We start from the raw sequence: 26,394 nt of genomic DNA on the forward strand, positions 1-26,394 counted from the left end.
ATTCTCTTTTCACCACGATCAAGTTAGGAAAAGCTTAGCGACCATTTCAGATGCAGCTGCCTGTCCTCCACAGGCAGCGCAGTAACCGAAGCGCAGATCTCCCTCGTGCTCGGCGAGAACGCTTCAGCCCGCACATGGATGGGTGCATTATGTCCGCCTCTCCCCGCTTTCTGCCATGTTGCCTCCCTTCCTTTCTGAGGGCTGGACTTTGCTACAGACTTGTATTCGTTTACTTAGAAGCTTAAAGCACTTTTGACTGCAGGCCAAATGGACACGCAGTTACCCGTAGTGTCCAACCAGCTACGCTGGCCAATTTGTTATTTTCACAAGCACTGATGTGCACACCCTGCCAAGATCGCTCTGAACTTGGTGCCCCAAAGCAGGAGCCAAGCTGCACTCCCCTTCCCCCCCGTGCCCAGATGAGGGTACTGGAAGCCTTGTTCTCCAGATGGTCCCCAAATGAGGGCTGTACCACTTTTCAGGGGCATGGCTCTGATCCCAGGGAGCTGCACGAGGGCCACCCCCTGTGTGTCAGCAGGCCTTCCTGTGCCACCTCACGGGGACCAGCAATGCCCTGGAAGCCCTGGGTCATGCAAACTGGGAGCACTTCCTCAGAGATGTTACCAGTTTCAGTTCCCCAGGATGGCAGAGACACAGATGGGCAGCACTGCTGTGGTTGTAGCGCTTGAAGACCCACCCAGCAAAATAAGGAGGTCCTGGCAGCTTCTCACGTATCTCCACATCATTGACCTGCCGTTCCCAGCAGCTCTGCGGGATGTATCCAACTCTTCCACAGCCTGCCCCTGGGCCCCACACAGCCTTGCTCTGCACTCCTCAACAGGCCACACGTTTGCCCCTCTAGCTGGAGTTTCCCTTGATCTCTCCCAATGATGCATCTTGGGGCCCACAGATCCAACCGTTCAATTATGGCTCCATACGCACAGCCCGTGCCTCCAGCTGATCCCCGAGCAGCAGCACGACAGACCCAGATCTCACGGCAGCGGTCCCCTGCGTTAAACAAAGGCAAGCTTCGGGTGAAACTCCATGCATGGTTATAGCATCCACAGTGGTTTTGTCTGGGGGATGACTCCACCACGGTCTCTTTGTTACGGGCGATCAGAGCACCCGGGTGCCTGCTTTCGCTGTGCCAACAGTCAGAGGGCTGCCGGGAAAACTGCCCCTCAGGCATCTCCTGGGCCCCTATACAGACACACCGCCCCATCCCCTCCTGCGAGGTCTCTTACAGCAGAGATGGCATCTACCTCAGGCTGAGCTACACCCTCTTTTGCAAAGGCTGACTGAAGCGGCAGCATTTCTGATCAGGAAATACTGCGTAAATAAGGTTAACATGCTCATGCTGCATCCAGAGACCCTGAGTGCACGGTGCTGGCTGTGCTAATGGATCCACTTAACTCTCTGTCCTGGAGGGCTGAGCACCATGAAAGGTGGAAGGATGCTGGTGGCGCAGAAAAAGCAAGTCTTTCTCCCCAGGCTGAGCACTGGGGAGCAGCGAGGGCAGCCCCAGCCCAGGGCAGAGCCCTTGCTGATGGGGCACAGCCCTGCAGGCTTGGCCATGGCAGGCAGAGGCAGGTGCTGGTGGCAGGGTCCTTCAACAGCACTGGGTCCCTCCGGGGGACCCCATCAGGAGCAGGACAAGGTTACAGCATGGCTCTGAAGCCCACCCAGAAGACAGGGCTAAAGGCACAACCAGAGAACGCTGTAACATGCCACCCGTGAGCCCCCCGGGAAGCGAGGTTGGGCTGCCTGAGGCTGTTGAGGACTGATGTTGCCCACACCAAATCTGTGCCAGGCTGACAGCGAGCTCAGACAAGCCCTTCCCTGTCCTGTCCAGTGAGTGCTGATGGAGCAAGAGGAGCCAAGAAGTTCTTGGGCAACACTGCGCCAGGTAACAGAGATCCCAGCCTCCCCACATGGTGACTGGCAGCTGCGGGAGGCGCACGATGGCCGGCGCTGGGCTCCAGGGGCTCCCCTGGCCATCGAGGGACACCTGCGGGGGGATTCAGACCTGGCCCAGACCTGCTAATTTAAGTTGTATGGAATTTAAGTTGCATGGGATGCCAGTGCTGCTCCTCAGAGCACAGGAGGGTCTAAGAATTGGGGAATATCTTGTCTGGACCTCGAAGGTCTGTGTCACACCAAGCAGATGGCGGTTGCCCTGCAAAAATCCCAAAGGAAGGGGTATTTGGAGGTATTTTCACCAGTGCCTCTGCTAAGGGAGAAAAGTGGCAGCAAAAACGCAGAGGAAGAAAATGAAGGATTTCAAAATAATGTCCTAAGCTGATTTCAGCTTTGGAGTAGATGAAGGGAACAGAGCTGGGATCCGCTCCCATCAGATGGAAGCAAATTGGACTATTTCCCGGACAGATTGGCCCCAGCTGGGAAAGACAGAAAGAAGGCAAGGAATGAAGATGGTTCAAGGAGGAGAACAGCAGCTCTGAGATACTGGGTGTTTTTAAGAAAGCCAGATTAGATATATTATAAAATCAACAGCATTAGACATGGCTGACACTATCGAAGGAGCCAAGAGAGAAAGCTTGTCAAAGCTGATAGTAAATCAAGGTGGAAAAGCAACCAGGTTTCGTGCTATTTTGCTTTTGAGTGTGACAAAACCTGCACCCTGGCCCTGCCCGTGGCTTGTGGGGCAAAGGGGACGCACCTGGGGGCTAGTGAGTGCTTCAAAACCTCTTCTGCCTCCCAAAGAGGCTTTAGGCAGTGGCTGGAGACCAGCGTGACTTTCTGGCGGAGCAGGGACCCTGCCTGTGGCCACACCAGGGAAACAGCAGGAGGCTCCGAGCCACAGAACAGGGGAGCCCATGTGCAGCCCTGAGGACTTGGACTCCGCGCCTGGCACGCTATGAGGCCCTTTGGCAGACCCAGAGGGCTCCTGGGTCCTGTCCTCAGACCTGCCACCCATGCCATCAGTGACCTCGGGGATGTCATCCCACGCCCCTGTGCTTGGCTGGAGGGGGACTGCTCTGCCAGGCTGCTTGGCAGGAGTCCCTGAATATTGTTTGATGCATCATTAGCCAGAGCTTCAAGCACATGTTAGAAGCTTCCTTGGTGGAAAGCTGCAGCCCTTCCCAGATCCTCCTTCTCTGAAAGCTCAGAGATGGACCACCTCTACTTTGTGACAACTACCTGCACAGTCTGAAACTGTCAGGGTTTCCAGGTGCTCCAGACAAAATAAAAAAAATAATAAAAATAAATCAAACATCCTGGGCGCAAGCCCACAAGCTCAAAACCAACAATAAATGGAATGAAACATCAGCACTGCTTAGCGTTGGCTTGCTCCTCCTAAGAAGCCCATGGGTGGAAACAGGGTTTAGAGGAGCACAGGTACACCCCGAACTTCAGTCTGTGTGCTGATGACCCGGCAAGTTACCAAAACCGCTCATGCTGAAGGAAGCAGACCGAAGCAGGGCAGCAGCTGCTCCGCCGGGCTCCTGGACAGCAGCTCGCAGGGGGACCTCCTGCCACATTCTCCAGCAAGGAGTGGCAGTGGGAAAGGAAATGAGTCAGTGCTGAAACGTGCCAACAGAGAAGCAAAACCAGCACCAGTCAAAGCCATGGTCTGGCTTTGGGGTGCAGGGATGATCACGAGTGCTAGAAACGGGTAGCCCGGCAAGAAAAAACAGCTAGTCCCTGCTGTCTTCTGCCTCCACTCCCTGCCCAAAGCCCACACCCACGGGGTGAGACCCCCCAGCTGGGGCCCAGCACCAGACCTCCAGCCTTTGGGAGCAAACCCGGGTCCAGCGGGAGCCCCAGTGCTGCTGCCCAGGGCATGGGGGGGTGAGCCCTGCAGCTGCCTGGCCAGCGGCCATCGGGACTTTCCTGGGTCTCTGTCTGCACCTTGAGCCTGCCCATGGCCCCCCTGGTGTCATCGGGGAGGGACTCAGGGGCACCAGTGCTGGCTCCAGGGCCCTCAGTGGAGCACCCTGGGCCAACCTCCTCCCACTCCATCCCTGGCCTTGACAGGGGGAGATGCCTCAGCAAGGGGAAACCTCAGCATGAAATGATCTGGTCTGGGTCCTTCATGGTCCCAGCTGGCCTTGGCTGTCCCTGAACCTGTGACTACTCTGGGTGCCTTCATCTCAGAACAGGGCAGCAGCCTCCCACCAGCTGAGCCTCACCATCACCCCAACAATATCCACGAGGACAGCAGGTATCCATCCCATGCACACACTCAAAGCGAAGTCATAAAAATAGAAGGCAGCAGAGTGGGTGCCAGCTCTGCCAGGTGCCACAGCTGTAATAAAACCAGTGTGGGGCTGGAGGGCACAGGCTTCACCCTCCTGCAGTGCCCCAGGATGCTGGCTGGTGTGGCATGCAAGGGGTCCCGCAGCACCACTGCGCCAGGCTCAGGTCCCCCTTGCACACAAGGCTGCTGCAGCCACCCCAGGACAGGTCCCTGGGGCACTGGCACCTGTTGCCTCACCACCTGCTGCGGCCCCTGTGCCGGCAGTGCAGGAATCCAGAAGCAGAGGAAGCAAATCGAGCATAATTAAATAAAAGCCCCTTTCATAACCCAGATAGTAGCAATCTATCTACTCCGCTGCCATTATCACTCCGGCTCACTGCTACGTCCATGCTTATAACATGTTTAGGTTAGCCTAGAGAGAGCTATTATCTCGACCTACAAACTGTGCCTTGCTCATGTTTCTGTATCAGATGGGGAGACTGGGCAAGTCCATCTTTGCCTCTCCTCTTCATACACTTCGTGCTTATCAGCCAGCACAGTGGAGAGGAAAAGCAGACGCTCCCCTGTGTATCAGCATTCCACAGCAGTTGGCTCCAGGCCTCCCCGTGAATGCCCGCAGCAGGAACAGCTTCAGCCACTGCAGCACGCTGAGAACCAGCTGTGCCAGCGGCAAGACCTGTCACAAGCCACCACCCCCAGCACCAATGAGTCTCAGCCCCAGGATTAAGCCTCTGTTCACAGGCTTTCCAGGCAACACGCTGTGGGGCTGGGCTGTCCTCATGGAGCCCCACAGAAGGGCCACAGTCATTTATGGAGTCAGACAGGACATTCCGGCTCACTCACTTTTTGAGCCAGTGAATGCCTGTGTGGGGGTCCACGAGCAGCTCCTGCAACCACCCATGTGCCAGAGCCAAAAAAAAAAGGGTGTCTGGGACAGTGGAGCTCCAGATTTCCTTTAGCTGATGGGGAGAATGGGAAGGATTTTTAGCAGCCCAGTTAAAAGGCATTTCCCAGTTGGCACCCTGAGTTTACCAGCTCTCAGCTGTGCCCCCTGTTCCCACAGCACAGGCACACCGCACCCTCCTCAGTGCCAGCTGCATCCGTGCCCTGCCCCGATAATTAACCGCACTGTTAGCACTTCGCCAAAGGTGCCAGCTGTAAGCAGTGTCTGGGAGGGGGACATGGCAGAAACATGACGGGCATTTTGCTAACAGAAGAGAGCGTCTCCAGGCTGAACCTCTGCAGGCTTATCTGGCCCGAGGGGAAGCGGGCAGCTTGTCCCTGCCATCACTGTCATGTGCCTGCACGCCCCGTGGGCCACCCCCGTGCTGGGCTGGCACAGCTGCCACATCCAGCCCCTCCGCTCTTCAGCGCCGCCGCTGCCGAGGGCCCCCCTTCCCTGGCCAGCGTCAGGAAACGGAGAATTTATCAATGCGGCCGTTGTTCCTGCGCTCCCTCTGTCCTGTCCCCAGAGAACCTCCGTATCTCATACGATTTGTTCCCCTCCTTTTTCTGTTAGGAGCCTGCCCTGCACCAGACAAAAGGCACTTTTGTGCGGGATCTCTGCCGCAGGATGCACAGCTCCACCAGATAAGGGCCGAGGCCGGACCTCGGGGAGCTCAGTCAGCGCGGCTCCCCTCGGCTGCCGGGGCAAGTCAGCCAACAGGTCAACCCGTCGCCCTGGAGCCGGCAGAGACGCCGACCGCGCGAGCCTGCGCTACCGGCAAAGGCGCCGCGAGCCCCCCGGGAGGCGGCGGCAGGGGGACACCCCGCGCAGCCCCACCAAGGGTTCGTGGGCTCCAGCCCCGCTGCGAGGGGAGATCAGACAAATGACCAAATCCCACTGTAATTACAGACACAGCCCCGCTTGCCGCAGCCGCCGCGGAGCACGCAGCCTCGCAGGACAGCCGCTTTGTGAGCCATCGGCGTGCGCCACCAGCAACCGTGCCCTGCAGCCGCACCCCCGGGGCGGCGGCAGCAACGCGCTGCTGCCCCAGGGCCCCCGGCCGCACCTCCCGGGGCCGCAGCGGGAGCGCGGCGCCCGAGCGGGGGGAGGCTGCCCCTCTCCCGGGCCAGCGCGGGGGCGGGCTGCAGCGGCGGCGCCCCGCGGGGCAGGGTCCCTGCGCACCGGGCTGTGGCGGGGGGCGCTGGCGCGGCCCGGCGCTGGGAGCCGTTCCCGTGGCTGCGCGGCCAGGGGGCCCTGCCTGGCCCCGTGTTTCCCAGCGCTGCTCGGGGCGGGAGCGGCAGGGACCAGCGAAGGCGGCGGCGCTGGGGCCGGGGTTTGCCCGCTGGGGCTCCCGCGGTGCCGGGACAGCGGCCCGGGGGACCCCACCCTCCAGCGGCCCTCGGCACGACACGGCCAGCCGCCAGGCGGAGCAGGACCCCACCGGGGGGCTTCGCCCTCAGCCCGGCCGGCCCCTGCGCGGCCCGCCGTGCGGGCCCGGGGCTGCGGTGCGGCCGCGAGGGCGGGCGGCGGGACCCTCGGGCTGGCGGCCCAGGGGCTGCTGCTGCCGCCAGGTGCCGCCAGAGACCGCGGGCGGGGCGAGTGCGCAGCGCCGGGTACCGCCGCCAGGGGGCGGCAGGCGCCTGCGGGGGGGCGCGCCCAGGGCCGGGTGTGGGCGGGTGTCGGCGCCCTTAGGCCGCTGCGTCCGGCTGGGACGGGAGCGGTGCGGGCCGCCCCCCGCGGTGCCCGGGGCCGCCTCGCTCGGCTCCGCGTGTCCTGGCCACGGCACCGGGGGGCGCGGGGGGGCGGCGGGAACGTCCGCCGGGAGGGGACGCGGGAGGCAGCACGGAGCTGGCCCGACACGAGGCGGAGCCCCGCCAGGGGCCGGTTTCGTAAGGAAGGCAGGCACGCCGAGCCCGCACCGCCGCGGGGCCGGGGGGAGGCTGCCGCCCCGAGGGCGTTTTCCAGGGGGGCGACCAGAGGAACGTGCCCTACTGCTCCCGCCCTCCCCGCGCCCCTCTCAGAGTCCCCCCCCGAGACGCTCGCTCCCGGGACGCCGCACTCGGCTCCCAGGGGTGCCGAGACAGGACGAGACAGCGGCTCCCCCCTCAGCCCGCTCACCTCGCCAGCGCCGTCCCCTCCGGCGACACTTTCGGCAAGGCCGGGGCAAACGGGAGCCACCTCGGCCAGGCCCGGCAGGCCTCGCGGCTGACGCAGGGGCGGCAGCAGCACCCGGAGCGCGGGGCCGCGGGCGCTTCCCGCACACCGCAGCTGGTGTGAGGCGCGAAAGCTCCCACGGAGCCGGTGTCAGGCACGTCCTCTGCGGTGTCACGACAGAGATCTGATGACTGCACCTCTGCAGGACTTCAGTGCTGGAGGAAGCTCTGAACTCCAGACGGCTTGATTGCAAGCGAGCATCACCTGTGCACTGGCGGGGCTACAGCACACCTGTGCCAGAGAGGGAGCCTGAAAACACACCGCAGCTTCCCATCCCGCTCTTGCTTTTCTCCTCGGTGTTCCCAGTTTTGCCCCTTTGGACCAGGGCTGTCTTACCCAAAGTCCAGAGGGGATCGGGCTAGGGAATTAATTGTTCGGCAGAGCTGGTTTGCCCAGGGATGTACCATTTCACGCTAACTCAGGCAGCAGAAAACCTGCTTCACATTTCTGCTGAACTCCAGTCAGCAAGGGAGGCTCCACTGAGGCCAACAAGCCACTAACCGAAACTCTCTTTTAAAGCAGAAAGTGTGGATTTGGTGGTGGTTAAGGAACAGTTTGAAGACAGATGCCTGTGGCAGGGAGCTGTCTGTTTGGCCAAATTCCTACTACCAAAACGCATCAGTGCGTTGTGACTTGACCTGGGAGAATGACTGCTTTAGCAAGAAAGATCAGCCAATTCTTCGTCTCCACTGTGGCAACCCAGCATAGCCATACCCTTGCCACATCCCTGTTTGTCTCCCAGGACCTGGGTGGAGCTATCCAACCGCTTCCCACAGACTAACCGAAAAACTGAGTAACGATTCCTCCAAATTATGGGATTAAAACTGTTGACGTGGGAGTAGGCCATTGCTTTCACCCTTGGTCATTATGCCCCCCCTGTCAATCCTGAGCCACGTTCAACAACCACACCAAGTTCACCCAGTGCTCATCAGGTGACCACCCTGAAAGAACACAGAAACTTTCACAACTAGCATCCACATCCTATCTTGAGCCAGATGGCTCTAGCAAAAGCAGCCCCGTGCAGGCACTTAATCCATAATCTGCTGGAATTTGCATTCTGCTTGTGGGGAGACTATGGGGAGAAAATCGCTTTTGCTTTTTCATCTTTTGCTGGTTTTACAGCACTTGCACCTCTTCATGAGAACAGAGACGACGACTTGCTCCCCTTTCCCTTAAAAAAGTTGTCACCATTCCCTTCTCAGTTCTGTGTTCTCGTGGCCACATGACCAAAACCCGAGAGGAATGAGTATTTTTTCCACGTTGGTGAGGAATCTGCTCAGTTTCAGCTTGTACAAATACTAAACAACTCAGAAATTCTTCTATGAAACATGGCAGACAAAATACTTATGTTTAGAGTGGTGGCCCAACCAACATCATATAGACTCTCACCTTTCATCAGAGGGAGTGGGCTTTTGGTGTGTGAATGCTGTCCTGCCAGCTGAACTCTTCCTCATCAAAGTGCAGCTGGGACCTGGAGCTGCTCCATTACAAGATTCAGGTGAGAAATACAGGTGAGGCTAGCACCATATCTTGCTTTGCACGTGCAGCTGAGCACAGAGCTGATCCATCCCAGTCAGGAAAAAAGAAGCAAGAGCCAGCCCTGACCCCTTCTCAGCTGGGGCAGTCTAGGTTACAGACCCGCTGAGGTAGAAAATACAGGACCAACTCCCAGTTCTCCAACTACAGGCACCTTTTGGGCAGGTCATCTCATCCAACTGTACCCACCTCCAAATTGAGGACTGCAGGTAGGGAAGGTAGAGAAATGCCGTGATGTGCAAGCCACACAAACAGGTTGGACACCTGCAGGGATGGCCGTGACCCTGCAAAAGAAGCTGTCCCAGGCTCCAGGTGGACTGGAAGGAAACAGATTAAGAGTGCAGCGCTGCTGTTTCTCCTCCTCTGCCCACAGAGACCAAACACTGCCAGCCAATTAATTCTTGCCATGCGCAGGTGGTGCATGGCTGATTATAGGATGAAGTTTGGTGACTGCATCTACAGACAACTTGCTCAAATTTTAAGCTATTAGGGCTCAGCACAACACACCCCTTTTTTAATTCCCAACCATCCCTCCACGCCCTCCCCTCCCCCCTGGAAACACCAAAATTAGGCCAGTGTTAATAGCTGAGGTCTTTATTTAAAGTTTTTTATATACAGTAAAAGTGTCACAGAAGAATCTGTGACAATCAGACAAGACAAATGTAAATCTCTCTCAACAATTAGCAGCTTAAGATCTATAAACTACAGTGTTACGTTCACAAGTGTCATTTCTGTACTTTTCAACCCTTGCAAGTGAGTTTTTCTGTTTTTTTTTTTTTTACACTTTTAAAACACACTTACAGCTAAGTCAATTGCCTACTACTATACCACCTGGCATACACAACACAGACACACAGGGTTTTTAACTCTTTAGCTACATTCAGAATTCACTTAAAAACTGGCCAACTACCCGATCTTGAACCCCTTTGTAGCTTGGCTTCTTTTGTTATAATGCTGCTTTTTTAATTAAAAAAATGCATATTTTCAAAGCTGCAAGACAGTGCTTTTCTGTCCCAGTGCAACATGTACAGAAGTCAACATTTAATCTGATCAGACCTAAGAACTCATGGGATTGGAATAAACCAATGAAATAACTGCTGTGAGCATGCTGAGTATCATTAAACTAAACTAAGGAGACTGAGAGAAAAGAGAACTTTATAAAATTCAAAACGGTAAATTTTTTTGCATCAAGATTTTCTTTCTCCTTTACACTGAAGGAAGTGGGGAAAAACAGATGAACTTCATTTGAACCATAGAATTTCAAGGAAAAGCTGCTGCTTTTTGAACAGTCCATTATATTCTTCCTTTTTTATATGCCAAGTTGATATGTCTAAACATATCTAAGCAATTTCAGAATCATTTCAACTCTGAATATGAAATGTTTTGGGAAACATTCTGCAACTCAGAGATGGTCACTAAAAAGTTAACATCCATAAGGAAGGCTAATAAAAGGTACTCACACACACACTCACATCCATGGCAGAAACTGTCTTCTACATGTCATCCAGAAACACTTCATCAAGAAAAGCAAACACAACCACTTACAAGGAAAGGGAGCTTTAAAGCTAGAATCACATTTCCAACAATATAATCATTGTTAAGCTATCGGAAATCATCACAGACCTTCAAATTGAAGAGGGAGGAAAACCCCAAAACGTTCTGCTAATGCAAAAGGCAAAACACATGGCAGTTGTGTTAGGATATGAAAAGTGGATGCAGCATCATATATGGCATTACTGCAGACAGCTTTCTGGAATGGAAGAAACTGTCGAGAGAGAAAAGAGACAGACAGACAGACAGACATTGTCCAGAACCATATGTACATGGCCTTCAAAAAACAGTTTTGAGGTGACAAGTTTCTATTAAGCCTGCGCCTTCTGGCAAATTAGCAAATGGTATTTACTGAAGATGACACAGAGCTGAGACACCAGATGAAATAAGGATACAAAGAGGAGTGACAAACACATCTGTCAAATACTACAGGCAAATGGCACTGAGCATCCTGATCCATTGGATTTCAACTCCTTCCTAATCTGACCACTTAAAAACCTACCATAAGCAATTCTAGTGTGATCAAAACTAAGAAGAAGAAATGCAAAGGCCGGGTTTCAGAAGTAAAGGCAACAAAGCTTTTCAATCATGTGCCAAATCAGTTCTTACTGCTTTTCACACTTTTGTTTCTGACAAAAACTACGCAATGCAAAGACAATAGTTACCCATGTAATTTGAATCAGCCAGAGGAGGGTGGTAAATACACAGTAGTTTCTGTGGTCTAGGGAGGGAATGTTTATGCAATCTTTGCTCTGTCTACAACTCCATAGAAAGCATGATTATTTTTGGCTTGAGTCAGTTGCACTCGGCAATTTGCGTTTTAAGTAGGACAGGAGCAGATTAGTGCACATGGTGACAGAGAGAGGTGTGCTGGGATCCCTGGGAGGGGGGTACCTGAGTTTCTTGTGACTACGGAAAAAATAGACGTAATCTTTGAAGGAAGAAGGATGGTTGGATGGCAGAGGACTTGCCTCTGCTGGCAACCAGAAGACCCTCAAGGCTGTTAACCTAGTTTGAGGGAATTTCTCAGAACCCAGAATTTGCATCACAGCATTAAGTCCTAGGCTTCTGTATATATACATGATGGACATGTTCCATTTATGTATGATTTCAGCTGGTTTAGGTCACTTGGAAAACATTTGATTCCTAAAGGGAACTTAAGCCTAGGAGGAAAGAAATTGGTAAGATCTAACTAAACATCATAAATGGTCTTGAAAGAGAATCCTGGAGTCTTTTGATTTCACAAAGACAAAATTATCATTCTATGATGAACGTTGAGTCTTGGCTTTTTTATGGTGAAAGAGACACCAGTTTAAAAAAACACAAACAGCATAGAGTGAATGCAGATTCCTTGGGCATGAAGCCTGCCTGCCAGTACCAAGAGGTCACCAGCAATAGCCTGTTGCTAGGACTCAAGAGCTACACTTGAAGCTGACATTTCCTTCAGAGCTTCAAAAAAGGTATCTAACACCAATTACTTGTCCCCATGGCTGAAGAAGAGGATGCTCTCTATGGTACACCACATGGATACAGTGTACAAAGAAGACCTCAACATAGACACACAAATGATCTTACCAGAGCCTGACAGGAGGAAAACTTTGGTTTCACTTTTCCAGGGGTTTGTTAAAAAATTAAATCAAGAGATATTTCAGAGACAACCATTCTTTTAAGTAGACCATTGATTCAGTATTTCTTTCCTTAAAAGAACTTGTCTTTTCCCTAGGAAGGGATGAACAGGAATTCCTTATTCTTATCCTGAGACCAGGAATGAGAGATGACGTGCAAATGAGAAATAAAAACACACTCTCCTTCACACCTGGAAAATGAAAAAAACAAAAGCCCTGCATGACAAAAATGTGTGGAGAAGATAGATGTTTTTCATGATGCTGCATCTGTATGCTCAGGAGGACCGATAAATGGCATATGAACGGCACTGCGTTCCAGACAGGCTGGCACTAGAAACTGCTCTCTGCCCTCCTCAAAACTGTTTCAGGACAAGATGGCTCACAATTATTCACGCATTTCTTCATTTAAAAACATCACTTCTTTATTTAAAAGGAAAAAAAAAAAAAAAAAAAAGACCCTCCCAACCCCTTCCAAAAAAAACCCCCCAATAATAATAATAATAATAATTATAATAAAAAATCCTATTAGAAACAATAAGGAAGCACTGAGAGTTTGAGTATTACACTCTTCAAGTATGCTGTTTGGATTTTTTTTTAAATCTGTGAATATACATATATAAAAAAAACCTCAAAAGTGCGACCAAGGGCTTCTGCTTAAAGATAAGTATTTCAAGGACTACTTCAAAATACTGTAGCACGACTGTGCAGTTACTGTGTATGGCATGAGGCTTCCACTTCATATGCTTAGCAAAGTTAGCCAGCCTTATAGGAAGTTATTGTAAGTCAGGTTAGCACAAACGGCAAACCCAGATGCTGAGCTGGGAAAGAGATCCACACGTTGTTTTTCTCTTGGTAAGGAAAGAAACCACTCTGAACACATACATTTGGACATGGAATGTGAGCAGACTTCACAGTAAAAGTTTAGTGTTACAGGTTTGCTGTGGTACCATCATTCAAGGCTGTGCACTAGATTTAGCTTTGCTCATCTTAAGCTAACCATGTTCTCTTCTTCCTGACAGGTTTAGTACAGTAGGTTCAAGCCACAATTTAAATTGCCCATTGGTATGCTCCAAATTCCTGTGTTTTATTTATTTCTTTTGTACACTTTAAAGAATCTTAAGATTTGCATCCAAAGAGAACCATGCTACATAAAAATTATCCAGGATTCTCGCCAAAAAGAGTTCTTGAATAAAATCTAAAAAATACTATTGCAATGTATCTCGCAGAGAAAAAACGTTATTCTAAATGTAAACAAATTCACTCGGACACTTCAAAACTTCAGCGGAGTTGTTGCTGACTAATCTTTGCCACCAAGAGTGCCGGGAGGAGGGCAACACGGCTCATTCCTGCCGCCATCATCTGGGGGGAGAGAAGAACCGTTCCAAGTAGCCGGTGATGGCGTCCCAGTGTTTCCACAAAAAGGCAATGAAAACCACTATAAATAAAGTGCTGAACGTCCTATTGCGAGTCTTCATGAGGGGCACGACGCAGTTGGCCACAGTGGAAACGAAGACGAGGAGGACAGCCATGACAGCCAGGAGGATGTTGATGAACTTCCCCAGCAGGTTCCTGGCCGTGGCATTCTCCAGCCCCTCCAGCTGCACCACTTGCTGCTGCTGCTGCTGCAGCTCCATCTTGGAGATGCGGGTCTGGCACGCTTCCAGTGCCTCCTGTCAGCAAGAACACACTGCTGGGTTGCAAGCCCCCACAAGTCCGCCCCAGCGGCAGACAGCCCCCAGCTGTTACCCTACCAACCAGGCCAGACCAGGGCCACCTTCCTCCTGCCTTACGCACCTCCTGTGGGATGTGAGTCACTGTGCTGATCTCATATCCTGCAGCAGAGCAGAGGAAGCTGTGTCGTGTCATGTGAAGGAGGGTGAGGAGCCCTTGGTTAACTGGGTACTGCAGTTTGTAATGCACCACATCATCCCATTTACACCAGAGAGGCTCAACAGACAGGTGACAGGCTGGGCACAAGTCAGGCTTTGCTAAAACACACACTTCAGCTGCCACTCTGCACTGTCAGCTGCCTGTCCCTGCATACGGTGCAATGGTCACCTGAGACGTTTCCATCCTTCCTGCCTTGCTGTCAGGCCCAGAGGGAGGAGGATGCTGGCAGCCCTCAGCAGTCAGATAGCCTTTGTACAGAAAGGGGGGGGGGGGGGGGGATGGACCCAGTGAGCTCTCACTTGAGGTTTGGTTCCAAGAGATCACTGAGGGGACAGAGGTGCTGTGTCTAGCCAGCACTCCTCCTCCCCTTCCTCTTCTGGGATGTGCATTCCCAGAGCCTCCTGTTTCCATCACTTTCCTTGCATTGGCTTGCACTTACTCAACCCCTCTCTGAGCCCATTCGATTCTCTAGTCAACCTGGCAGAAAACAGAGTCAACAAAAATAACTAAGCAAAAAGGCTCAGCCACTTTCTGCTTGCTCAGTGAACTAAACGAGCTCAGGGAAAGGTTAGAGGATTACCAAGGCAGGGACTGCACAGCTGGTGTCACAGGAGGAAGGTCTCCTCCAGACTGCAGCAAGCTGTGGCACTGGCACAAGTCCAGGTGACACTGCAAGGGCTGGAGGAGGGAGATGTCTAGACGGGTAAGAAGCATGAGATTTATGAAACTGCCTCTTAGGAAGAGGCAAAGCAAATGTAGGTGGAATAAGACTATCCTGTACAAAACATCATCTCCAAAGCACTGCTGACTTGGGATTGTTTACAGACCTCTTCTCCATGCTGAACCTCAAGTGACCAACCCAACCTGTAGTAAAAACTGGTGACAGGCAGTGGGTGGGCTAGAGAGAAGGAAGAGGTTTTAACGCAATTAATGCAATGAGACATTTCTGCTCTTGGAGATACAAAGTCACACTGTTTCCATTAATCCTCCCTCAAGAGTTGCTTTTCTCAGACATGAAGGCCAACTTCGGGTAACACCTAGAAGTCTGCAGTAAGCCCCAGTCAGTCTGTCTCAGGCGGATGGCTGAAAAAGGAACCAGGATTCTCCTCCTCTGCAACATCAGCCCATGCTCTTAACTAATTTTTCATGCAAAAAACCTCAACACTTACCTTCCCCCCAGCAATGCTGAGGAACAATCTGTCCCAATTTGCAAGTTTACACTAAGCGCGCTGAATCATAAAATGAAGACTAAAAAACCCTATTGAAATCCCCACTTCAGTTTAAGTTTTCAACATTACTTCTTCCTGCCATGTTAAATTAAAGAGGAGAACAAAAGCTTGGATATTGTAACATTCCCCCAAGGGAAAGCCTCCTGTTTACTCTGTTGGAGGCCACAGCACCACTGTCCACAGGTACTGATTTATTTTAACCTTAACTTGAAGGTCACTGCGACCTGCTACATTTCTGTCATTGCATCATGTGTGTGGAGGTCAATGAAACACAACAGCTTCTCTTCAGTTACAGTCCCTGAAAGCACAGGGCCAAACTGCTCAGCCCCCTCTACCAGCAAGCAACCTGGCAGGACACTGACTCAATGGGACTTGCTGCTGGATCTACAAGCGTGCCAAAAACACAGCCTGCTCTGTCTCCAGAGGAAATCACCTGGCTGAGGCACCTCTAGGGGGAGGAAAGAGAGAGAACTTTGACCTACAATTCTCTGCTCAATGCTATAAAAATCTCATGTCAGCGATCAGAACGGAGATGCCTGCTAAAACTAGCACAGCAACTATTTAAAACGAACAGTAGACCTGTTTCTGAATAGGCCTTTCTTTATAAGGTTTAGCGGCTGCTCAGATAATTTTCCAGGTCTCTTGCTCTGTGGAAAGCCCTCCAACTCCGTAATCTGTTTCCATAGCTTTGGTCTTTTACATACTGAAAGAAATGTCTCTTTTAAAAATACCTCCTTATTTGGGCAAAACCAACAAAGAACTGTTTCCTGACTCGGTGCAGTGAATACACAAAGCCATTTTTCCTTAGACATACGTGACCATTGCTGTAAAAGCAGTGACACAGAAACACACTCTAGGGTCCATTTACTGGGAACACTACTGTAAAAAAAGTGTTCAGGTCATGACCTGTTAGTTTCTAGTACCCTACAAAAAGTGGAAACAGCTTCCACTTCGCTACAACTTATTTAAAACCTCTGCTCCAGACCAAGTGGCATGCTCCTTCTGCAGATGAACTTGCCCGTTGGTGCATGGGCACAGCCCTTCCTTACAGAAAAAGTGACCTGGAGCAGTACCCATGTGTCAGAAATGGAATAAAGGCCCTTCCAGAACTCGTCAGCATGCAGTTTAACAATAAAGCTACAAGGATTAAAACCAAACATTGAATCACCAAAGTACTTCAAAAGCGGATAAGTTACAGTAAGAGCAGGCAGAAAAAACAGGACTTGAGTCCCCTTGTTGCTGTCACCCACCTGGATGTCCCGGGCTCGTTCGTAAGACTGGTATGCTATTTTCTCCTCCATGCTGGCCAACTCCTGTTTTAAATTGAGAATCTCGTTCTGGTGGAGCTCAGTCAAGTCGTTTAGCTGCTCTTCGAGTCTTTCACATCTAGAAATTACACACATCGCACAGTAGCTTTAATAAGAAGAGGATGGTGAAGTTATACAACTAACAATCAAGCAACAAACATCATAGACTTTTCACTAAAAACTAGCGTGGCTACCTCAGACATTACAAAAGCATGTATTGCCATGTGAGGCCCTCTTGCTGGGAATTAAGGAAATCCTTTCTACCAGGTAAGGTAACATTAATCCCGTTTCTGTCCTGGGGAAAAACACACAGGATACTTAAATCACAACTGCCAAGTGATGCAAGAAATCAAGGATTAAAACAGAGTTAAGTTATTCCCCAAACTTTTGTGTAAACCAAACCATTCCCTTCTAATACCATAAGCTCAAGCATTCTCATCTGCACTCTGAACAGTATCAGACATAAAAATGGCACAGAAATGAAGTGTGAAGGATGCCTCCGAGAACATGACAGTCCTGTCTGATCTCCATCTACATGTGAGGTCACACAGATATCTTTGACTTAATTTTTCTTTATCTCCCAAGAATGAGGCAACTTAATTAGCAAAGACCATCATATTGTTTGTAAGTTGGGCACATGAATCGTTAACCTGCAGGCTTATTTTTCAGTTTGCTACTGGTGAATGGACTGGGAGCAGTCCTGAGGAACAGGGGCTGCCCAAAAAACTTGAGTTATGACAATTCTGAGTTTTGTTTCTCAATGATAGCTCCATATTGTTACTTCAGCACTTTCAAAATACATTAGGGCTACCTTCCATTTGTATGTAGCATTTAATTTTTGGAATTTCAAGTCCAAATTTACAAGCAACTGATGCTTCAATACCTTTTTAAAATCAGGCAAGTATTTTTATTACTTCCAAAAGGTAAACAAACACAGAGAGCTAGGCCCAAGGGCTGGGAGCAGCAAGTTGGGCACCATCCACACCATCCTCTTCCACCACGCTTCCCGCAAGTTTCTCACTCTTGGTTCATTATGAGCGATCACTCTGATGGTACTAAAGCATGGGTAGAGCTATTGGTCCATTTTTTACTCTGATTTCCACTGCCTACTCACTATAACAGCATGGAAAAAGCTTACCATACAGCTCTTATCATCCAACCCTTGATAGTAATAACTGAGAAATTTCTAAAGAATTCAACACTGTGATAATTCCTTGATTTAATTTCAGTTTCCCTCTTACTCCATGTGAATTTAGTTCATACACATGTGTAAAATGAATAAAAAAATATTTATCTAGAACAAAGAATTTAATTACAAGTTCCAAAAACAAGACAAAAATCCTGCTTCTGGGTTTTGGTTCCCTGCCTGCCTGCCCCCGATTTCTGGGTGCTTCACAAGCTAAATACTCTGAATCTGTAGGCAAAAGTTAGCCTTTAATAACAGTCTTGGTGTTTTGGTTTTAATTGAAAAACCTGAAGAGAACTTTCATTTACATTCCCAATGCAATATTGCTCTAAACTAAGGAGTCAGACATAGCATGACAATTTCCAGCAACAAAACACATGTGGTCAACCAGCAGTGAGACTAAGACAACCACCAGCTGACACAGCTCAGCCAGAAAGGTGCCATAATAGCTGTGCAACTGAGACAGGACACACAAGAGAACTGGTTTCCCAAGAACGACAAGCTGCAAGCACAGGAACAGCCGTGTGAAGACTGGCTAATGAAGAACAAGCCCAGGTAATTAATATTGCAATTCGTTCCCAAGCAACTTAAAAAAACCCCACATTACCAACAACCAAGACATCACAACTAAACCTGCTCCAAGTCTCAAAGGCTGCATCTGTTACTTGAAATACATTATGTTTGTTAATATATTACAAAATTCTCCAGTGGGTTTATTACACAAAAAAGGGACTTCAGCATTTCTGAATAGATCACAATTATGTCTTTTAACCTCCTCCCACATAAATGCCCTTCACAAAACGACTATTGCCAGGCAGCTTAAATCCTGTTCTCTAACAAGAAACAACTGTATTCTAATAACTTCAAAACTATCTCAGTCTAGAGCAAACATAAGGAAACCCTGAAAATCCGTATATTTGAAGAGTTCAAGCATACTAAGGGTTGGCTCCAACCCTCCCTGCTTCATATGCAGGATTACCGGCTTGCTCCCAAACCACACTTCATTCCCCTGCTTTCCCCAGAACTTCTGCAGTTTGCACCTGTAGTGATTTGACCCTGGCTGGATGCCAGGTGCCCACCAAAACCACTCTATCTCTCCACTCCTCAACTGGACAGGGGAGAGAAAATATAACAAAAGGCTCGTGGGTCAAAATAAGGACAAGGATATCACTCGGCAGTTACCATCACAGGCAAAATTGACTCCACTTGGGGAAAATTAATTTATTACCATTCAAATCAGAAAAATGCCTTCTCCACACCCCTCGCTTCTTCCCGGGCTTAAGTTAATTCCTGATCTCGCTATGTCATCCCAGAGTGGCGCAGGGGGATGGGGAACAGGGGGTTAGGGTCAGATCATCACATGCTGTTTTTGCCACTCCCTCCTGCTCACACCCTGCCCCTGCTCCAGCGTGGGGTCCCTGCATGAGAGACGGCTCTCTGTTAACTTCTGTTCCCACGGGCTGCAGTTCACACACTGCTCCAGCATGGCTTCCCCGTGGGGTCACAAGTCCTGCCAGCAAACCTGCTCCAGCGTGGGCTCCTCTCTCCATGGGGCCACAGGTCCTGCCAGAAGCCTGCTCCAGTGTGGGCTTCCCACAGGTCACAGCCTCCTTTGGGCATCCCCCTGCTCCAGCATGGGGTCCTGCACGGGCTGCAGGTGGGTATCTGCTCCATAGTTCTGCACTGACCTGGCTGTCTGCAGAGCTGTTGCTCTCACATAGTCTCACTTCTCTCTCCCACTGGCATGGATTTTTTTTTTCCCCCATCTACTATCACAGAGGCATTGTCACTAATGGGCTCAGCCTTGGCCAGCAGCATGTCTGTCTTGCAGGCAGCTGGCACTGGCTCCATCAGACACAGGGGAAGCTTCTGGCATCTTCTCACAGAAGCTGCTCCTGTAGCCCCACCACTACCAAAACCTTGCCATGCAAACCCACTACAGCACCCAAGAAACATCAGTGATTTCAGAAACTGCTGGAATTGGGTTATTTTAAAAGAAAAAAACCACACACCCCCACCCAGCCTTATTTTTGAAATGACACTTCCTCCATTCATCTCTTTTTCACTCCTTGTACCAGTATCTACAATTCAGAATTACTATTTTTTTCCTGCTGTTTTCTACTGGTGTTTGAATTTGAAAAGTTAGGAGGGGTTCACAAAACTTACAGGGCCTGAAGCTGGTGTTTGCCTGTTGAAGGCTGGTTCACATTTAACTCAGAGGTACTACAAAAATAAAGGGACAGAACACCTGTCAAGAGAGTTATGATTACACTTACACTTCCCAACATATGAGTGCCAGTGTCTATGCAACAGACTCTAAACTCATCTGTGAATATAGCAGTGCCCTGAATGATCAAACCCCACTTTATTTCAGGTACAGAAGATCCCTCACTGGACTCTAAGAATTATTTTCCCACTAACTAAAATGTGAAACTTCTCCTTAAAATTACTAGCCTCTGATTAACATGCTCCAGCACAGAAGCTTTTCTGTGTAATGGACTAGTGTCGACTGTCACAAGTATCTCTGAGATCATCAGAGATGTTCATACGGAAGACACTCAGTAAACTGTTAAGATGCTTGGCTGAAGTATGGGATTTGGGAGCATTTAAAAAAGCCCTGTCAGATTTCCACACATTTTGTCAGGCTCACTGCTTGGGAATCAGGGAACCACAGTTGTGACCATCTAATTTTTTTAAGAGCTTTAAGGCATTTTAAAGTAATAGCTGCAAAATACACGGCTACTACAGCACATATAAGAACCAGACGATGAAAAAGACATTTATCTGCACGCAGTAAGTGCTCTAGTGAGTAAAGAAACTCTGACCAAACTGATGCTAAGAGATCTTCACATTATACTGTGAAGAGAGTTTAATACCTCTCTTCAAGGTCAAGATGGACTTTTTTTATAGCTATGTCATGCAAAATTTCATCTGATCTTTATTTGTCATCCAAATAATTTTTTTATGCTACTGAACATGCTGCTTTCAATAGTGGAGTAACAGCTAAAAGCAGTATCTATTAGCAATATACTCCAAGTTGTCTATCTAGATGATGCGTGAGGGAGATAGCTTGCTCCTGAGGAAGCATGAGCTGCTCTCAGTGTGCACATCACCCTGTGCTTCCAGCCCCAAAGGTCTCCCGGTGGAAGACGACAGCTTTGCAGGGGCGTTTTGGTGCTTTCATGGCTGGGTGGGCACCACACACTGGCTTTGCTGCCTGGCCACCCTTCCGGAAGGCCTCTTCAACCCTCCTAGACCTCAAAGGTTTAGCACATTCGTTCTATGTTAAAATAAGTCACAGGAACATACTGAAGTCAAACGATTAAAACTACAGCAAAAACCAAATAAATGGAAGCACTGGTGTCTAGCATTTTAGCTGACAGACTTCTGACAGAAGCGTGGGAGACCTAAATGCCCTTTCTGAGGATGCCAGACTTCGGAAGAAACCCAAACCCTTGGACTGGCCACACTCCAAATGTATGAGCTCATGATTTCACTGCACACAAACAGGTTCCTAAAGGGACAGGCAAGATGAAAATACTCAGCAGGAACTTTATTTCAGTCTCAATAGCACTGAAAGTCCCTGCTTGTATCAGTAAACAACCACCACCTTCCAACCGATGAGATAAGCAACAGGCTATTTCAGCGTCCGCTCCTTCTGCACAAGAAACACAATGACAGCCAAGGCACCGCCAGAATCTTCCTTCCTCAATGACTCAGCCCCAGCGGAGCAGCACGGAGCTCAGGCGCCGGCAGCTCTGGTACTGGCATGTGCTGCTGGCAGGCGGGCAGGGCAGCACAGCCCACCCAGCCTCGCCGAGGTGCTGCTCGGCAGCACCAGGGTGGGAGAACTGGAGTGACTACACCAGTCTGCCCCTGCCCCCAAGCCAGTTACCAAACCGCAGCTACACGGATTGATAGGCAAGATCTGGAAGCAGGGAGAGGGAGGGAGGAGATTGAGGAGGTCATGGAAAACCTGCAAGGCAAGCCATGGCTGATAAACAGAAACTGCATGAACACACAATGAAAAAAGATCAGAATCCACAAAAAAGTAGAACATCTAAGAAAGAGGAAATGGACAGAGATTGGGCAAGAAAAGGTCACGGCATGGGCTTTGTTGCAGCTTCCAGGTACAATACAAACACTGCGTACTGCCTACAAGTAAAGGCTTCTCCAAAACACTTTTTTTAAGCTCTAACTGAAGTCAGCACTTGTTTTTGAAAGCTTCCCAGAAACAGAGCAGAGTTAGGAGGTGTATATAGCTTTTAAAGCCAGTTATGATTAATTTGAATTCCCAGCCTCCCAGCTTCAAACCACAGCCTCCATTCCCATCTTTTCATTTTTTCTGAAGAGAGCTGAGGAATGAGAGGGGTTCCTAGTCAAGGAGCAGGTGCCAGCCCTCCCTGCCAAGGAAGCGGCATCCTCTTTGCCCTCAGACACATCACATAACCTTCCAGTTCTGAGGGTGATGTTGGCTTTAATCTTCATGATGTTTTAAAATACAGAAGCTACAAAACAAGAATCTAGATTTGACCAGTGAGGTATTAATCTCACTCTGACTGACACATGAGCTCCTTGTGGATCATGCAGTTACCTGCTCACCTCTAAAAGCCTGCAGAGACAAGGGCACTCAGTGTGCTTTACAGAATCACAGAACAGTCGGGGTTGGAAGGGACCTCTGGAGATCACCTGGTCCAACCCCCCTGGCAAAAGCAGATTCACCTAGAGCAGTAACTGGTCCTCTTTAAAGATCATTCTTTTAATTATTTTGCATCAAGATTCCAAATGGCAGGTCTAAATTACTATCTTTAAGCATTTATAAGCCAAATACAGATTGTCCAAGAAGCTTTTCACTCCAGGCTGCCTTGGTTAGTGGTTAGGCTCTGGGGTCACCTGGGGGGAGTGCTCAGTAAAGGTTAACGGCACACAACAGACAACTTCATACTGCACCAGTAGGAGAACCTACGCGAGCCTTGCTGAATGGTTTCAGGGAATAACTAGCCAGTTTAGCTGACAACATACGTCAGTCCCCCATGGTCTTCTATTGTATTTGCAGGCCGCTCCTTCAGCTGCACTACGCTTGCATTCCCCCATGAATGGCTGCTGCTGTACAGATGAAACAACAACCTACACAGCAACAGGGCCCCTTCTCTGCTGGGGGAGTGGAAGATCAAACACTGTATCACTTCATGATAAGGAGGCACTAGGATCCAAAGTTGCTGTGCTGGGCATCGGTTTCAGCCAAATTGCTCATTGTTGCAAAGCGGGATTAGAAAGCGCTTGTTGGTCTGGCTTTGTCTAGCCAAGCTTTGCAAAGCACACAGAAAGCTTGCTGTCTCTACAAGATCCTAGGCAGGCTAAGCCTTTTCAATCGTTTTTCCAATGATCTGGCACCAGCACGTCCAAAGAGCTGTAGGGCAACTCCATGTTGAACTGTGCAAACCAACGCAGCCAGTGGCCCACAGTACTTCAGAAAGCCTGTCGCCACAACCCAGCAGCTATGCTGAGCCTCGCAGGTTGTGCTTCACAGACTGGCCGAAGTCATGAAGGCCATAAGCAACCTCATTCCAAAAGCCTACCGTCCTCCATCAGAATAAGGACTTAGGCCCCTTGCATTTGTTATTTAAATTTTAAAAAGCAGTTTTAAGAATCCCATTGATTCAGACTGCAGTGTCCTGAATGGCTGCAGAAGGGTAGCTAGTAACTCCTCCCTCTGGAGCCTGGGGACAAGACCTTGCTCCCAGCATGTGACAGGGAGGATGCAAGATATTCTGCAGGGGCACCCTGCTGACAGCTCTCTCCCACCCAGCAAGAGGAAGGTAAGTGTTCCCTCAGCACCTCTCCAAAGGTTGCTTTCCTTGGTGGGGAGGTGGGGGTAGCCTCAGGTGGCAGGAGGAGCTGGCCACCATACCATACTGTCGGGCTGCTGAAGCTACCATCACCTCTCCCGTACGACCTGATCAGGGACTAGCAGTGCTGCAGCAACTCCTCTGGCCTTCCATTCCTTTCAGCGAGGGGAAAGCCAATAGAAACATGGATTACCCACTTCCAGAACCATGCAATCTCCGTGACAAGAGCACTGCCAGTATCTGACACTTCATTTTGTTGAAACTTGCCACTGTGGGGCTGAGTGGAGACAGGAAGGGGATATCCTAGTTTTGGTTCCCATGCAAGATCATGTCTTTTTAGAGAACCTTAAGAAAGCTGGGTATTCCTTTCTCTGGTAGATGTGGATCCGAGTGTTGGAGGAGGCAGGATCAGGATACTGTCCACATGTAGCTCCCTCTCTCTTGCCTCGACCCAAAACTGCAGTTTTGCAGGGCAAAGCACATGTCTAGATAATAGTAACTGCATCAGTGTACTCCAGGTCTTTTAGGACACCCTTCTAAAACCTCTTTGGCTTGACTTTTTATCTTGAAAACACTATGAAATAACCCCTTTTCCTCCCTATTTCCTTCTTGTACAGAAAAGGAGATAAGCAGCAAGATAACAATACTTAAAAAGATCGAGCTGGAAGGGCCAAAACCTGAGAAGACCACAGAACTTCCCATCTGAATCAGGCTGCTGGGAACAGCCTGCCCAGTAGTACTATCCAGGACTCTGGTGCCCCTGCGACTCACAGTAATTAATTCTGAAACAAAGTACAAAATTACATACCTGTACCGCTCCTCCTGCAGAGTCTGCATTATTAATGAGTAATCCCTCTGATAGCGAACCTTAAGGTCCTCAAATGATTCTTCCAGTCTTGCCTGTGTCTCTCGAATTTCTTGAATCTCATGCAGTACAGCATCAAACCCTGAGCTCTGCATATCCAGAGTGTTTGTTTTGGAGCTAGAAGCTCCCACAGGGCCCCCTGTTGTGCTGTTGGCTCCCACTGAGCCTGAAGTGGCACTGGAACAATCCTCTTCACTGCCATATTTTGGACTTGACTGAAAGTTCTGAATAACACCTAGAGCCTTGCCTCCTGTGCCATCTTCCTGGCCTTCTTCCAAGGAGTCTTTCAGATTAGCAATGTTGTCTGCACTCCCAAACTTGTTCCTTATGAGGGAGGCAATCTCCCGGGGTTTGGAAACCACAGCTCCCGCTGCTGAATGCGTAGCCTGGGAAAAACTGGAAAGTCCACCTTTTACACTGTCTACTACTCCCTCACTGAAGCCAGTGACTTTTGCTCCAACATCTTTCAAACCCTGATGCATATCCCTGAAGACATCCTTTGGCTGCCGAGGGATCCCATTCTGTTCAATCTCTCGCAGCTTTCGATGGTAATGTTCTAGTTTCTTCTGCAGCTGCAAGATGGTCTGGGCTGACTTTTGGTTTTTCTTCTCAAACACTTGCTTAATGCGGGCGCTCTGCTGCTTGTCGGCGTTGTTGGCCAGTTTCAGGTACTCTGCCACATTGTCGTCACGGGCTGTTTGTTCAATTTTGATCTGCTCAGTCAACTTCAGTATCTTCTGCTGTAGATGTGTGATAGCCACTTTTGTACGCTGAGGATCTGGAGTCCCATCAACAGAGTCTGCATTGATGCTGCCATCAGTGCTCGAGGCCACCGCACTGGAGGTCTGTGCTAAGCTGCTGACTTCCAATCGCTCGATCTAGGCAAGGAGAGAGAGAAATATAAACACTAAACACCAGCTTTGCCAAGGTAAAACCCTTTCCTTCTTTGTGCCAATCAACTCAACGAGCGGATGCTGTTCTGCAAAAACGTGCCTCTTCTCAGCTGGCCAAGTTCTCACTGAACTTCATGTGCGTTACAGACATCTAGTAAAAGCTGAGAAAAAAACAAAACCCCTCATACTTAAGTCAACTTAATGGCTTCAAACAACCAAAACTCAAACACAAAGCAAGACAGGGCACCCGAGTTTGGCAGGGTGAGTTCTCTGAAGCTTTGCTGTGATGCCAGTAGCTCTGCCAGCTAGCACGTAGACAGAGACAGAGAAGGTAACCAAGAAAGCCACACAGACTGAGTGCACAGCAAACCCAAGCTGTTCCCACCGCTTCACCTGTCGGTATGGAAGCAAGCGATAACAGAAGCCACCGGAGAACAAGGGAGCTGCCAAGGTCAGTGCTCGGAGCAGAGAGCAGCAGAGAGCGGCCGAGGGCGGCCCTGCCCACGCAATAAACCCCGCAGCAGTCAGCACCCTCCGAACGACAATCTCGCTCCCAGGCAAACCCCCCAAAAGTTAAAACCAGCGCGGTGCAAACGACTGCTCTAAGCGACTGAACCGAGCCCCTCGGTGGGAAGCGGGCCGGGCCGGGCGGCTCGGCGGGCAGGGCCGGGCCAGGCCGGCAGGGCAGGGCAGGGCCGGGCCGGGCCGTCCTGCCGCCCCGCGCCGCGCTGCTCCGGCGGGCCAGCTGCGCCTTCACACCCCGGCTCGGCACGGGCCGTGCCGCCGCTGGCCCTCACGGCCAAAGGGCGCCGAGGGGGCCGGGGCCGCCGCGCCGCGCCCCCCGTCCGCAGTACCTTGGTGCGGCGGAGCAACAGCGCCCGCTCCCAGTGCATGGCTCCCGCCGGGCGCCCGCATGGCTGCGCCGCCGCCGCTCCCCACCTGCGCTCGGCCCCGCCCTGCCGGCAGCGCCGCCCCGGGGCGGAGCGGCCCCGAGCTCCGGCCCCACGCAGCGCCCCGTGGCGGGGGAGGCCTCTCGCAGCCCGGGCGCTGCCCCGCTGCCGCCCCCTGGGCTGACCCCGAGCTC

The 26,394-nt window shown here is 50.6% G+C and overlaps 1 protein-coding gene across 8 annotated transcripts in view; it reads right to left on the minus strand.

Annotated features, from left to right (window-relative positions):
• TMCC1 (transmembrane and coiled-coil domain family 1) overlaps positions 1–26,394 on the minus strand; it is a 134,294-nt gene that overhangs the window by 4,571 nt on the left and 103,329 nt on the right. For 6 of the 8 annotated variants that reach the window (XM_037382960.1, XM_037382957.1, XM_037382962.1 and 3 more), the window contains 3 exons: positions 24,361–25,295; positions 16,461–16,596; positions 9,494–13,761 (listed from right to left, as the gene is read on the minus strand). In XM_037382960.1, the coding sequence (XP_037238857.1) occupies positions 13,447–13,761; positions 16,461–16,596; positions 24,361–25,295 (1,386 nt within the window). In that variant the 3' untranslated portion in view covers positions 9,494–13,446. Of the gene's footprint in view, positions 1–9,493; positions 13,762–16,460; positions 16,597–24,360; positions 25,296–26,164; positions 26,243–26,394 lie in introns of those variants that run through there. The other 2 variants (XM_037382964.1, XM_037382961.1) reach the window with 2 other exon arrangements.

The sequence above is a fragment of the Falco rusticolus genome, chromosome 4, assembly GCF_015220075.1.
Source record: "Falco rusticolus isolate bFalRus1 chromosome 4, bFalRus1.pri, whole genome shotgun sequence".
Lineage (NCBI taxonomy): Eukaryota > Metazoa > Chordata > Aves > Falconiformes > Falconidae > Falco > Falco rusticolus.